General features: G+C 38.5%; 1 protein-coding gene across 2 annotated transcripts in view; it reads right to left on the bottom strand.

Annotated features, from left to right (window-relative positions):
- Nucleotides 1-15,589, bottom strand: part of si:dkey-16n15.6 (organic solute transporter subunit alpha) — a 45,199-nt gene that overhangs the window by 21,385 nt on the left and 8,225 nt on the right. For both annotated transcript variants that reach the window (XM_028813678.2, XM_028813680.2), the window contains 2 exons: nt 8,974-9,125; nt 8,687-8,760 (listed from right to left, as the gene is read on the bottom strand). In XM_028813678.2, coding sequence (XP_028669511.1) covers nt 8,687-8,760; nt 8,974-9,125 — 226 coding nt within the window. The remainder of the gene's footprint in view (nt 1-8,686; nt 8,761-8,973; nt 9,126-15,589) is intronic.

Genomic DNA, 15,589 nt, shown 5'->3' with positions numbered 1-15,589 from the left:
TTTTTATTTAATCCTGTTTTTACGATTGTGCTGTTTGTATATCACGTTGTCAGTTCAGCACTCCGGTTGTAATATGACCAAGCTGTGCAAGCACACTCTTGAGAATGCAACGTATAGTTGTACAGGATAAAAGCAATCTTGCCTGAAATCAATGGCAACCTTTTGTAGGTCTATGAACTTAATTTAAACTTTAGGTTTACACGGTGCTTTCTTTCCGAAGTACCTGCACTCATGAATATGTCTGTATGCGTCAGTCGCTCAAATCCCCGCGGTTCGCACCGGCGAAGTTCTGCTTTTAAATTTTTATTAAGAAGAAAAGAAAACCTTTTAAAATTGAGGTAAAATATACCAATAACAGTTTGTTAAGAATCTGTTTTTTTTGTGAAGCTGTCTTCACTCAAGTGATCATTTTGAGCTGTAAGCCTGAGAAATCACCCCGTAAATGCACACGTTTAATTGCACATCTGTTAATATGTATGCTTACAAAGTATTAAAAGACACTCAACAATTACACAGTATTAAAAGACACTCAACAATTAATGTCATTTACCTTCGTTCCCGCGTTTGACTCGTGCTGTAAATCTCTTCCTTGTTTTCACTTCACGTGATTACGTAGGAGGCGTAATACGTGATGACGCGATACGTGACTCCGCCTCCTCCATTACAGTATATGGACAAAAAACAGGTTCCAGTTATGACCATTACGCGTAGAATTTCGAAATGAAACCTGCCTAACTTTTGTAAGTAAGCTGTAAGGAACGAGCCTGCCAAATTTCAGCCTTCTACCTACACGGGAAGTTGGAGAATTAGTGATGAGTGAGTCAGTCAGTCAGTCAGTGAGTGAGTGAGTCAGTGAGGGCTTTGCCATTTATTAGTATAGATACTTGTAATGCATGCTATTTTAAGTTTTACTTGTTTAACTTTTGCATTAAAACCTTGGGTTAAAATTTACATTACTATGCATATTTATTTTTACACTATTGCTTATCCCTTCATGTACAATTCTAAACCTGGCCTGTCTTAAACTCACTGCCTCCCCATTCCCTAGTTTAAGCAATCCTCAACTAACCTACTCATACAACTCCTAACGCATTGATGCCTCCCCTGGTTCAAATGTAACCTAACATAGCAGAACAGATCCCATTTGTTCCAAAAGGTTTCATAATGCACCATAAACCTACACTCTGTTAACCTGTACCCAGATTTGAGCCTTTTGTTAAGCCTTCTAATCTCATATTTCTTTCTGGACTGGCGTGTGGCACGCATAGAACTTCTGAGAAGACTACCTTGTCAGTTCTGCTCCTCAGCTTAGCACTTAACTCTTTAAATTTGGATTGCAGAACTGATAGCCTTCCCTTATGTATGTCATTTATGCCTAACATGGACAATAATAACTGGATCCACCCCTGCTATGGCCAAGAGCCTATCAACATTTACAGGGTGGTCTCTCACCTGTACATTCACTGGCAACACACCATGCAAGACTATCTGTCTCTTTAATCTCCAAAAATATTGAGTTCCCCACTATCACAACCTCTCTTTTTCTGTAGACTGGTTTAGAGGTGGCCCATTTGGACTCCTCATTCCTGCCTACCACCTAAGAGTCTTCAGAGACACAGCTCCACAAGTGCCGGAAAAAGGATTTTGACATTTCCATTTCTGGGGTTGATGCCCAGAACATTGTGCATCTTTTGTCTTGTGTCTTGTGACCCATCTATCTCTACCTGTCTAGTCTGGAATGAACTCCCACACCACCTATGGGGTCCTCTCTAAAGTACATCTGGGCCAGGTCCGCCAATTCTCTACTTAAACATAAGCATGCTAACTCCTCCTCCAGTTCAGTGACCCTAAACTTGAGGTACATGATTAGCTGGCATCTCCTACAGACATAGCCTTCAAGGAAGACAGGCCAAGGAAGACATGCCATCCTCCAAAAAGTCCAACATCCAACTAGACTTGTATTGCACTGGCCTCATTATTAAAAATTGGTTTTGGATTACCTAAATTGCTCAAACCTTTCTTATTGAATTTATTTTATTTATCTTAAGTTATAAAAATAAAAAAATAATACATTAAAGGACAAGGGAGCTACACGACCTCTAAGTCCTATGGTCATTGCTGTGTGTGCCAAGCGGTTTGGTAATTGTGGACTGAGAGCAATTTACACATATTTGGCAATACAGTGCTATCGATTAATTGTGGATGTAGGACAAGAGTGTCAACTCTCCTGCCTGTGTTTTGTATGCACAGGATATCATATATATATGATATATAAATATATATCATATACTAGCAAAATACCCGCGCTTCGCAGCGGAGAAGTAGTGTGTTAAAGAGGTTATGAAAAAGTAAAGGAAACATTTTAAAAATAACGTAACATGATTGTCAATGTAATTGTGTTGTCATTGTTATGAGTGTTGCTGTCATATATATATATATATAGCAAAATACCCGCGCTTCGCAGCGGAGAAGTAGTGTGTTAAAGAGGTTATGAAAAAAAAAGGAAACATTTTAAAAATAACGTAACATGATTGTCAATGTAATTGTGTTGTCATTGTTATGAGTGTTGATGTCTTTTATATATACAATATACACACACACATAAACATATATATACATATACATATATATACATATCTACATATACACATATCTACATATATATATACATATACACATCCACATATATATACATATATATATATATATATACACATATCAACATATATATACACACATACATAAACACACACATATACATACACACACACACATATATATACATATATATTTATATATATATATATTTAGGGCGGCACGGTGGCGCAGTGGGTAGCGCTGCTGCCTCGCAGTTGGGTGATCTGGGGACCTGGGTTCGCTTCCCGGGTCCTCCCTGCGTGGAGTTTGCATGTTCTCCCCGTGTCTGCGTGGGTTTCCATACGGGGCGCTCCGGTTTCCTCCCACAGTCCAAAGACATGCAGTTAGGTGGATTGGCGATTCTAAATTGGCCCTAGTGTTGTGCTGGTGCTGTTTAGTGTGTGTCCTGTGGTGGGTTTGGCACCTGCCCGGGATTGTTTCCTGCCTTGTGCCCTGTGTTGGCTGGGATTGGCTCCAGCAGACCCCCGTGACCCTGTGTTCGGATTCAGCGAGTTGGAAAATGGATGGATGGATATATATATATATAATATATATATATATATATATATATATATATATATACTGTATATATACTGTATATATACATACTCTAATTATGGCTCCTGTATTTAGGATATAGCGGGTTGGATAATGGATGGATGGACATCTGTATGCATAGCCCTATTTGCCCATTTTCGTTTTTTTTCTTTCTTCAGTAATATTCAGTAAACCCCGGAAGCTTGTCAGTTCAAATCCTGGTACTGACACCACTGTGTGACCCTGAGGAAGTCACTTCACCTGCCTGTGCTGCAAAAACAAAAGTAATGTAACAAATTGTACCTCAGATGTTGTAAGTTGCTGGAATAAAGCATAAGTAAAATAGGATAATTATGTATGATACACATAGGAACTATTCATTTATTTTCAGGTTAAGTCATCTGCAGCAAACTTTTATAAATGAGGGTTTCTCATTTTTATATAGTGCAAAACGGTTTCTTCTTCATTGACGTTTTCTCTTGGAGAGCTTTTTTCATTTCATTGAAAATTAAAGCAGCAGCTGCCAAAATATGTAGCTTTCTTATTAATTTTTCAACATTGTGTAAAATAAAATGTATAAAGTAACATAAAAGGTTTAAATACTGGTTATCCTTTTACACTAAAAATATTACTAAAGAGATACAAAAAAAGTAAAATGGATATGTTCTTTTTCTTTAAGGAGATTAAATATTACTGAAGAAAGAAAAAAAAAATTAAACAGCCAAATGGGGCTATGCATACGAACTTAAAAAGGTTTAAATAAAACAGAATATATATTTTATTTTTACTTGCTTAACTTGTGGAGGGTGTATCCTGTAGCAAAGCCCTAACTTTTTTCGTGAAAGCCCGTTTCAGTCGATAAGTCTTAAAAAAACGTGTAAAGATATTGACAATAAGCTAAGCAAACCCAGGAAGACATGGAATCGTTTAAATCAAGTATCATTACATCTTCCTTTCTTAAAGAGAAGTAAGGCGAGTACTTATAAGCTTACATATTTATATATAGACATACATACATATATATATATATCTATATCCGAAGCCGTGCAAGCACACTCTTGAGAATGCAACGTATAGTTGTACAGAAGAAAAGCAATCATGCCTCAAATGAATGGCAACCTTTTGTAGGTCTATGAACTTAATTTAAACTTTAGGTTTACACGGTGCTTTCTTTCTGAAGTACCTGCACTCATGAATATGTCTGTATGTGTCAGTCGGTCAAATCCACGCACTTCGCCCCGGCGAAGTACTGCTTTTAAATTTTTATTAAGAAGAAAAACCTTTTTAAATTGAGGGAAAATATACTAAAACAGTTTGTTAAGGATCTGTTTTTATGTGAACCTGCCTTTACTCGAGTGATCACTTCGACCTGACTTGGTGGCCAACTATAAGCGTTACCTGGTAGGTAACCACCCATACAATCAGATTGTGAATCAGACTACGAATGCCGTGATGTAATTACACACTCACTGCACTTGCTTACGGTAATCGAACCTCGGACGTCAGCGCTAGAGGGGCTTAGCAGCGGTGAAGTATTGCTTTTAAATTTTAATTAAGAACAAAGAAAACCTCAGAGGTTCGATTCCCATAAGGGAGTGAAGTGAGTGGCTGGTTACCTACAGGTAACGCTTATGGTTGGACAGCAAGTGACGTAACATCAGCCACGGTGCCTTCAGTTGAGAGAAGCAGATCATAGAATGATTGAAAATAGTTTTGCATTTACCTTTTTAGTAAAAGGCGAGCTTTTAAGCCTGAGAAATCACCCCGTAAATGCACACGTTTAATTGCACATGTGTTAATATGTATGGTTACACAGTATTAAAAGACAGTGAACAACGTCATTTACAGTTGTTCCTGCGTTTGATAAAAGGCGAGCTTTTAAGCCTGAGAAATCACCCGTAAATGCACACGTTTAATTGCACATGTGTTAATATGTATGCTTACAGATTTAAAAGACACTCAAAAATTAACGTCATTTACCATCAGCCACGGTGCCTTCAGTTGTGAGAAGCAGATCATAGAATGACTGAAAATAGTTTTGCATTTACTTTTTAGTAAAAGGCGAGCTTTTAAGCCTGAGAAATCACCCCGTAAATGCACACGTTTAATTGCACATGTGTTAATATGTATGGTTACACAGTATTAAAAGACAGTGAACAACGTCATTTACAGTTGTTCCTGCGTTTGATAAAAGGCGAGCTTTTAAGCCTGAGAAATCACCCCGTAAATGCACACGTTTAATTGCACATGTGTTAATATGTATGCTTACACAGTATTAAAAGACACTCAAAAATTAACGTCATTTACCATCAGCCACGGTGCCTTCAGTTGTGAGAAGCAGATCATAGAATGACTGAAAATAGTTTTGCATTTACTTTTTAGTAAAAGGCGAGCTTTTAAGCCTGAGAAATCACCCCGTAAATGGTTTAATTGCACATGAATTAATATGTATGGTTACACAGTATTAAAAGACAGTGAACAAGTCATTTACCTTTGTTCCCGCGTTTGATAAAAGGCGAGCTTTTAAGCCTGAGAAATCACCCTGTAAATGCACACGTTTAATTGCACATGTGTTAATATGTATGCTTACACAGTATTAAAAGACACTCAAAATTAACGTCATTTACCTTCGTTCCCGCGTTTGACTCGTGCTGTAAATCTCTTCCTTGTTTTTAGTTCACGTGATTACGTAGGAGGCGTGATGACGCGATACGTGACTCCGCCTCCTCCATTACAGTATATGGAAAAAACAGGTTCCAGTTATGACCATTACGCGTAGAATTTCGAAATGAAACCTGCCTAACTTTTGTAAGTCAGCTGTAAGGAATGAGCCTGCCAAATTTCAGCCTTCCACCTACACGGGAAGTTTGAGAATTAGTGATGAGTCAGTCAGTCAGTCAGTCAGTCAGTCAGTCAGTCAGTCAGTCAGTGAGGGCTTTGCCTTTTATTAATATGTATATATATATATTTTTTTGTATTAATCCCTTGGGATTAATAATGTATCTATCTATCTATCTATCTATCTATCTATCTATCTATCTCTATCTATCTATCTATCTATCTATCTATCTATCTCTATCTATCTATCAAGGTTCAGCTGAGACATAGAGAGTATCCAAAGTGGAAATCTCAGAATTAATTCTTAGACTCTTACCAATGATGTTACCTTCTTGGTATCCATAGACTGCATTTTTGAGGCACTCTAAAGCAGTTTACAATAGTGTGTAATGAAGGATGAAAATTAACACCTCAGATGTAAGGGCATTGTTCTCTTCTGGCAAACACTGGTGTCTTTACAACAGGTAATGAGTGATCAGATGTTCCAAGTCAAGTTCAAGTCAGTGCATCTGGAAAGTATTCACAGCGCTTCACTTTTTCCACATTTTGTTATGTTACAGCCTTATTCCAAATAGATTAAATTCATTTTTTTCCTCAGAATTCTACCACAACACCCATAATGACAACGTGAAAAAAGTTTACTTGAGGTTTTTGCAAATTTATTAAAAACAAAAAAACTGAGAAATCACATGTGCATAAGTATTCACAGCCTTTGCTCAATACTTTGTCGATGCACCTTTGGCAGCAATTACAGCCTCAAGTCTTTTTGAATATGATGCCACAAGCTTGGCACACCTATCCTTGGCCAGTTTTGCCCATTCCTCTTTGCAGCACCTCTTAAGCTCCATCAGGTTGGATGGGAAGCGTCGGTGGACAGCCATTTTAAAATCTCTCCAGAGATGTTCGATCGGATTCAAGTCTGGGCTCTGGCTGGGCCACTCAAGGACATTCACAGAGTTGTCCTGAAGCCACTCCTTTGATATCTTGGCTGTGTGCTTAGGGTCGTTGTCCTGTTGAAAGACGAACTGTCGCCCCAGTCTGAGGTCAAGAGCGCTCTGGAGCAGGTTTTCATTCAGGATGTCTCTGTACATTGCTGCAGTCATCTTTTCCTTTATCCTGACTAGTCTCCCAGTCCTGCCACTGAAAAACATCCCCACAGCATGATGCTGCCACCATGCTTCACTGTAGGGATGGTATTGGCCTGGTGATGAGCGGTGCCAGGTTTCCTCCAAACGTGACGCTGGCATTCACACCAAAGAGTTCAATCTTTATCTATCAGACCAGAGAATTTTCTTTCTCATGGTCTGAGAGTCCTTCAGGTGCCTTTTGGCAAACTCCAGGTGGGCTGCCATGTGCCTTTTACTAAGGAGTGGCTTCCGTCTGGCCACTCTACCATACAGGCCTGATTGGTGGATTGCTGCAGAGATGGTTGTCCTTCTGGAAGGTTCTCCTCTCTCCACAGAGGACCTCTGGATCTCTGACAGAGTGACCATCAGGTTCTTGGTCACCTCTCTGACTAAGGCCCTTCTCGATCAGTTTAGATAGCCGGCCAGCTCTAGGAAGAGTCCTGGTGGTTTTGAACTTCTTCCACTTACGGATGATGGAAGCCACTGTGCTCATTGGGACCTTCAAAGCAGCAGAAATGTTTCTGTAACCTTCCCCAGATTTGTGCCTCGAGACAATCCTGTCTCTGAGGTCTACAGACAATTCCTTTGACTTCATTCTTGCTTTGTGCTCTGACATGAACTGTCAACTGTGGGACCTTATATAGACAGGTGTGTGCCTTTCCAAATCATGTCCAATCAACTGTATTTACCACAGGTGGACTCCAATGAAGCTGCAGAAACATCTCAAGGATGATCAGGGGAAACAGGATGCACCTGGGCTCAATTTTGAGCTTCATGGCAAAGGCTGTGAATACTTATGTACATGTGCTTTCTCAATTTTTTTATTTTTAATAAATTTGCAAAAATCTCACGTAAACTTTTTTCACGTTGTCATTTTGGGGTGTTGTGTGTAGAATTCTGAGGAAAAAAATGAATTTAATCCAGTTTGGAATAAGGCTGTAAAATAACAAAATGTGGAAAAAGTGATGCACTGTGAATACTTTCCGGATGCACTGTACTTTAGGGTCTTGCTCACTGGTAAAGCTAGAGGTGATTGTGAATTTCACTAACAAATAAGGGCAGCCATGGCAGTTTTTTGGCTGTTCCACCAGACAACAGTGGTGAAGAGGGAGTTTGAGTAAATCCTTGCACAAATCTTTCTATTCACCTGTCAGTCTATATCCCCATCCACATGTATTGTCATGAACTCTGTGCAAGGACCAAAAGAATGATACAGTCAGTCTAAGCAGCTGAAATAAAATTCCTGCACTGTGTTTCTGAGCTCACTTTTCATGACAGAGTGGGAAGGTCAGCAATAAGAAATGACCTCAGAGTGAAACTGCTACTTGTTGAAACCAAGGGAAGCCAGCATAAACAAGGAGCATTCTATCTTTCAACTCAACAGGTAACTTTTAAAAACTCCCCACTTGCAGCTGGAAAGTTTTGCTGAGAACAGAGTCCAATTTGTTATTGTTTCCACCAGGACCCTCACCAGGATAAGCATAGTAAAAGTGAACTGAAGTGAAACTCTTAAATGATTAAGCTTTAATCCCATGTGGCTTACTTACAGAGAGGCAACAAAACTGCAGACAGACATAGAGCGAGGCACATACATCCCAATGAGAGACGTCATGCTGAAAACCTGAAAAAAATTTACAGAGATGCTATATCACCACAAGAAATGGTTGATCAACAGTCCACAAGATGTTACATTGAAAGGAAAATACAGAGGAAATATGGAAATGAATGAGCTGGACTTAATGAAAGAAAAAACTTTTATATCCCTGTATAAGTTTAACTGATCCATAAAATCTTCAATAGAAACAGCAGAAAATAAACATAATTTTTGTTTTACCGGGTAAATGCCAAGAATCCAAAGATATAGCCGACGACGTCTACAAGAAGTGATATTGCGGAACAAGAAGCCCATTTCCTCCAGGAACACAGCTGATAGAATGAAAGTGAGAAGAGCAGGGAGTAGGAAAAGCCATAGCTCTCCTTTGATTTCTGTAAAAGACCATTCATAAATGTAAGAATGTTTAACTGTATCACAGCTACTGATCTTATAAAACTCCTAGCCACCTTTGCACAAACCTTTCATACATTCCTTATTCAAGATTCACCTGAGATTTTGTTACTCCATTATCACTGTCCATGTCATGAGGATTGAGAAAACAAAAGAGGTGTGTAGTTCAGTCACTGAATCACAAATCATTGAATCAGCCTATGCACCATTGTGAAAAAATACACATAAATAATTGATTTGTATTTGTCAAGTTCCTCTATGAGGAAACAACAGAAAAATGTGATCAATGAGATGAATATATTAATATCTTGATTTCCTTAAGGCTTTTGATAAGGTACCTATAAAAGATAAATGATCAAACTAAAAAATTGGATTAAATAATGGAAGCAATGGGTCATGGTGATGGCAACATTTACACAATTATGTGATGTTAAAAGTGGTGTCCCTCATAGATCAGTGCAAAGACCACTGCTATTTTTAATATACATAAACTGTCTGGAAAAAATATAATCAAAAAGCTAGTTAAGTTTGTAGATGATACCAAAACTAGGTAGAAGGGCAGATAATCTAGTATCAACTAAATTGTTACAGAGCTACTTGGATAGCATACAGACTTGGGTAGATTTGTATCAGATGGAATTTAATGAAACTAAATGCAAAGCTTGATCTGAATACACTTCGGGAGGTCTTGAAAGTACACTTATGAGAAGTACTTAGGAGTCATAGTGTATTCATTACTATTTTCAACCAGACAGTGTATAATAGTGATTAAGAAAGATAATTGGATGTTAGGTTAAATATCATAAGATATGGAATTTAAGTCAAGGTTTTGCTTAAGTTATATATGACTCAGGTGCCTCCGCGAGTGGCAGCCATTCCAGCAGCTCTGTGTATGACTCTATCTTCTACCTTTTTTCTCTATTTTTCTCTATTTCACTGTTCGCTCCTACCACTTTCTTTTATGTGGACTTGTTCCCTGGACACTTTTTACTTTTTACTACTTGGACATGGATTTTTACACGCCGAGACCCGTTTATTCAAGTAGTCAACTTCATTGACAACAACAAATGCCCGCTCCGGTGTGGTTCCCTATTTACCTAACGAGGTAAGAAGACGGTATCGTGGCAGCAGAGCCGGCGCTAAGATAAAAGCCAAGCGTCCAACGAGAAAGTGGCACTACAAACCTTTTTTGCCTTCTGTGATCCTGGGAAATATGAACTCACTACCAAATAAGATCGACAAACTGGCTGTGCTGGTGAAAAATGTCAGGACCTACAGAGAATGCAGTTTGTTGTGTTTTAGTGAAACGTGGCTAACAACTAACATCCCAGATGCTTTGGAGCTAGCCGTGTTTAGCACAGTTAGAGTGGGACGAACAGTATCTGCGGGAAGCAGAAAGGAGAGTACTCGCACTCTATGTCAATACAAGATGGTGCAACTCTGGACATGTAAACATTAAAATTTCCACTTGCTGCAGGGACATGCACTAGTTAGACATCACCTGGAGTACTGTGTTCAGTTTTCATCTCCATATATTAAAAAAGACATAGCAATGCTAGAGAAGGTCGAAGGAAGATCAATTAGGCTGATTCCAGAACTACAGTAAGAAATATGAACAATGAGGAGAAATTGAAGGAGTTGAATCTTTTTAGTTTAAGCTAAATTAAGTTAAGAGATTACATGATTTAAGTTTTAAAAATTATCAAGAGGAATTAGTAGAGTAGTTACTTGTTACTTTAAAATAAATGTTTCAAAGAGAACACTGGGAGAATAAGGGTAAATTTTACACAAATGTTGTAATGTTTTTGTTCAAGTAGAAAACAAGAGAACATGGAATAAATTACTAAGTAGTGTGTTGGAGAGCAAGGCTTTAGTAGGGACCTTCAAATGTGGACAATCTAGATGAATAGGATGGATAAGCTTCTTGGCCTAAATAGCCTATTCTCAGCATAATTGTTCTACCATTCTAAAATTATAACCTAGTGCAAAATTTGTTTATTTTTAACTAAAGCTGAGCTAATAAAATTCTCTGCTACCCCAAAGTCAATAAATGCTTGAGCATTTATTTCTTTTTTTGGTGTAACTAGAAGAAACTGAGTTTAGAATGGCAAGCAGGCATTGCTCTAAGACCACTGACAAAAGAATGAGGTGACAAATTTTTTACAAAGCTTGGTACACTTACTAATTAAGCAGCCAGAGCCACTACAGTAAAAACAAAGTACTACTCAAAATGGTAACCGTGGGCAATACCCAGGATCAAACCTGCAATCTCTTGATTACAAGACAGTAACTCTTTCCTCTGCACCAGTCAAACAGACATGTCTGCTTTGTGTTGATTGACATTTGGGCTTCATTTTTTAACACTTTGAAAGTAACTACATAATGTAAGTGCTGTTAGTTTGTCCATCATCTAAGGCTGAGTATTCAGTTTCATAGTCACTGTGAGCTGGCACCTATCCAAACAGCAATAGGTTCAAGACATGACCCTTCCTAGTCCAAGATAGGATACCAAACCATCATAAGGCAGATTCCCACACACTACATTCAGTTATACAGGACTAATTTTAGAGTTGTCAATTAATCTAATGTTCATGTTTTTGGGATGTAGAAGAAAATGTAATAAAGATGTGTGACAAACAGACACATTTGACTGTGACATGGCCAGGATTTTAACTCAGTGCCCAGAGGCTGAAAGGCAGTGACACTAACCACTATGTCACATCGCAGCCCAATTTTTGCCATATGACATCAGATTGCATGACATTGCTAATTACAGCTAGCGCCTTTATTAAGGTACCAGAGTGCTATCCGGAAAGTTATTAACAGCGCATCCACGTTTTCCACATTTTGTTATGTTACAGCCTTATTCCAAAAATGGATTAAATCATTTTTTTCCTCAGAATTCTCAACAACACCCATAATGGACAAGTGAAAAAAAAAGTTTACTTGAGCAATTTTTGCAAATATATTAAAAATAAAAAATTGAAAAAGCACATGTACATAAGTATTTCACAGCCATTTGCCGTGACGCTCAAAATTGAGCTCAGGGGCAATCCTGTTTCCCCCTGATCATCCTTGAGATGTTTCTGCAGCTTAATTGGAGCCACCTGTGGTAAATTCAGTTGATTGGATATGATTTGGAAAGGCCACACCTGTCCTATAATAAGGTCCCCACAGTTGACAGTTCATGTCAGAGCACAAACCAAGCATGAAGTCAAAGGAATTGTCCTATAGACCTCGAAACAGGATTGTCTCGAGGCACAAATCTGGGAATGTTACAGAAAAATTTCTGCTGCTTTGAAGGTCCAATGAGCACAGTGGCCTCCATCATCCGTAAGTGGAAGAAGTTCGAAACCACCAGGACTCTTCCTAGAGCTGGCCCGGCCATCTAAACTGAGCGATCAGGGGAGAGGGCCTTAGTCAGGGAGGAGACCAAGAACCAGATGGTCACTCTGTCAGAGCTCCAGAGGTCCTCTGTGGAGTGAGGAGAACCTTCCAGAAGGACAACCATCTCTGCAGCAATCCAGCAATCAGGCCTGCATGGTAGAGTGGCCAGACGGAAGCCACTCCTTAGTAAAAGGCACATGGCAGCCCGCCTGGAGTTTGCCAAAAGGCACCTGAAGGATTACTCAGACTGTGAGAAAGAAAATTCTCTGGTCTGATGAGACAAAGATTGAACTCTTTGGTGTGAATGCCTAGGCGTCACGTTTGGAGGAAACCAGGCACCCGCTCATCACCAGGCCAATACCATCCCCACCGTGAAGCATGGTGGTGGCAGCATCATGCTGTGGGGATGTTTTTCAACGGCAGGGACTGGGAGATTAGTCAGGATAAAGGGAAAGATGACTGCAAGCAATATACAGAGACATCCTGGATAAAACCTGCTCCAGAGCGCTCTTGACCTCAGACTGGGGCGACGGTTCATCTTTCAGCAGGAAAACGACCCTAAGCACACAGCCAAGATATCAAAGGAGTGGCTGCAGGACAACTCTGTGAATGTCCTTGAGTGGCCCAGCCAGAGCCCAGACTTGAATCCAATTGAACATCTCTGGAGAGATCTTAAAATGGCTGTGCACCGACGCTTCTCATCCAACCTGATGAAGCTTGAGAGGTGCTGCAAAGAAGAATGGGCGAAACTGGCCAAGGTTAGGTGTGCCAAGCTTCTGGCATCATATTCAAAAAGACTTGAGGCTGTAATTGCTGCCAAAGGTGCATCGACAAAGTATTGAGCAGAGGCTGTGAATACTTATGTACATGTGATTTCTCAGTTTTTTTATTTTTAATAAATTTGCAAAAAACCTCAAGTAAACTTTATTTCACGTTGTCAGTATGGGATGTTGTGTGTAGAATTCTGAGGAAAAAAAATGAATTTAATCTATTTTGGAATAAGGCTGTAACAACAAAATGTGAAAAAAGTGAGGCGCTGTGAATACTTTCCGGATGCACTGTATCTTCCCAAAAGATTCACAGACAACAGGGCCAATAGCTTTTTCAACATTAGAGCCAAATTAAGACCAAATTCTACTAAATGTGAAAAGTAACAATAAAGTCAAATCTGTATGCATCCTCAGGAAACTCACTGGCCTTAAATGTGCACTCACTGCAAAAGCCTATTTTTTCAATTTATATCATAGAAAGGTTTAGGCAAGCCAATAACAATGCAAGTATTTGCCCAAGTTGATTAGCCACCTGTAGCTCACTTACAGTGCCTATAAAATGTATTCATCCCATTTGAAAATGTCACATCTTATTCTAATACAACATTGAATCACAATTGATTTATTTTGACTTTTTGATACAAGTCTACCTAAAATTACCTTTTATTCTCAACATGAGAACAGATCTCTGCAACATGCTCTAAATTAAATACAAATATAAAACACAAAATAACTGTTCACACCAAGGTTATTATAGTTAACGAAAACTAAAATCAAAAACTGAAACTATTGTTAAAAAAACATTTTCGTAAACTGAAATAAAATAATTAACAAAACCGAAATGAAAACTAAAACTAAACAAAACTATTAAAGTAGCTGGAAAGACTAACTGAAATAAAATAATAATTTACTAAAATATTTTTAGTTTTTGTTTTTGAATGAATATTCTTGCCGTTAGTCTTTAACCCTTGTAAGTTTTAACTCTAAAACAGAAAGTCATCCCCCACGAGCCGTCCGCACATATTCATTCAGTAATCGGCATTTGGTGATGGAGTGTGGCTGTTCACACAGTATTTGCGGTGACAAAGCAAGCTGAATGCAGGTGCGTAAAGCATGTAAAATGGAAAGCGACTTACTGTGCCACCTTTCTTTGCACTTGTTGTATATCAAAATGTAATTCAAACGCCTGAAAACAGAATGTGCTTGTCAACCTTTACCATATGGACAGAAAAATCAGAGTGAGTAACGTTTCAGTTTATTTCTCAGGTGACTGCTTTTTGTTGATGGCAATTTACCTGCTACTTTCCATCCATCCATTTTCCAACCCGCTGAATCCGAACACAGGGTCACGGGGGTCTGCTGGAGCCAATCCCAGCCAACACAGGGCACAAGGCAGGAAACCAATCCCCGGGCAGGGTGCCAACTCACGCAGACCTGCCACTTTGCACAGGAGAAATCGTTTTTTACTTTCTCATATATGAAGTATACAGAAAGTAATTATGAAAAAATTTGACCTCAATATTTTGATGCATCTTGACATTATAGACCTCCCAGAGTCCAAAAATGCAGTTTTTTGGAATTGTGTGTAAACACAATAACTCAAAAATGCAACTTTGGCAACTTTGAAATTTGGCATGTGGTTGTAACACCACAGTTGTAGATCTGTATTAACTTCTGGGCCAAATCCATCACCCGGAAGTGGTACTTTACCGAAACACATATTCGATTTTTTTTTCTTATTCAAGCAGCTGCAGATTCCGATTTATTCAACTTTACATTTTAATAAATGTTCAATATATTATTCATTTGATTGATTTGTTGTTGATGGTTCCTTAATGTACATAATATAAAAATATAATTATTGTCTTGCAGTTTACTCCTCAAATATCCATCCCCATATCTTAGTATATGAGAAAGTCTCGAGGAGACCACTTCCGGTTTTTGAAAATAAAACGACACTGATCGAGAGACTGACAAGGTCATCATACAAGAACAGCATATTGTTACTGACCAATCACTTTTGCTTTAAAAACATCGTTTAATAATGAAGCGATACAAACAAAGGTAAGTAGGCGAAGAGAGTCTGCCAAGTGATGAAAAACTAAAAGATACTAATGGGTTTTTGTATTTATTCTATATTTATTAATTTATCTTTTTTTAGTTCATATTCACAACTCAAAATACCTGATATTGTGAAAGTAATCCATTAGCAGAATTATATTTTAAAATATTTGTCTCACTTTTTCAATGTTTTTCTTCCTCTCTCTCAAAATAGATAGTTGAAATAT

Source organism: Erpetoichthys calabaricus, chromosome 11 (genome assembly GCF_900747795.2).
Source record: "Erpetoichthys calabaricus chromosome 11, fErpCal1.3, whole genome shotgun sequence".
Classification (NCBI taxonomy): Eukaryota; Metazoa; Chordata; class Cladistia; order Polypteriformes; family Polypteridae; genus Erpetoichthys; species Erpetoichthys calabaricus.
The sequence above is the reverse complement of the archived record's forward strand: the minus strand, read 5'-3'. Positions and strand labels throughout refer to the sequence as shown.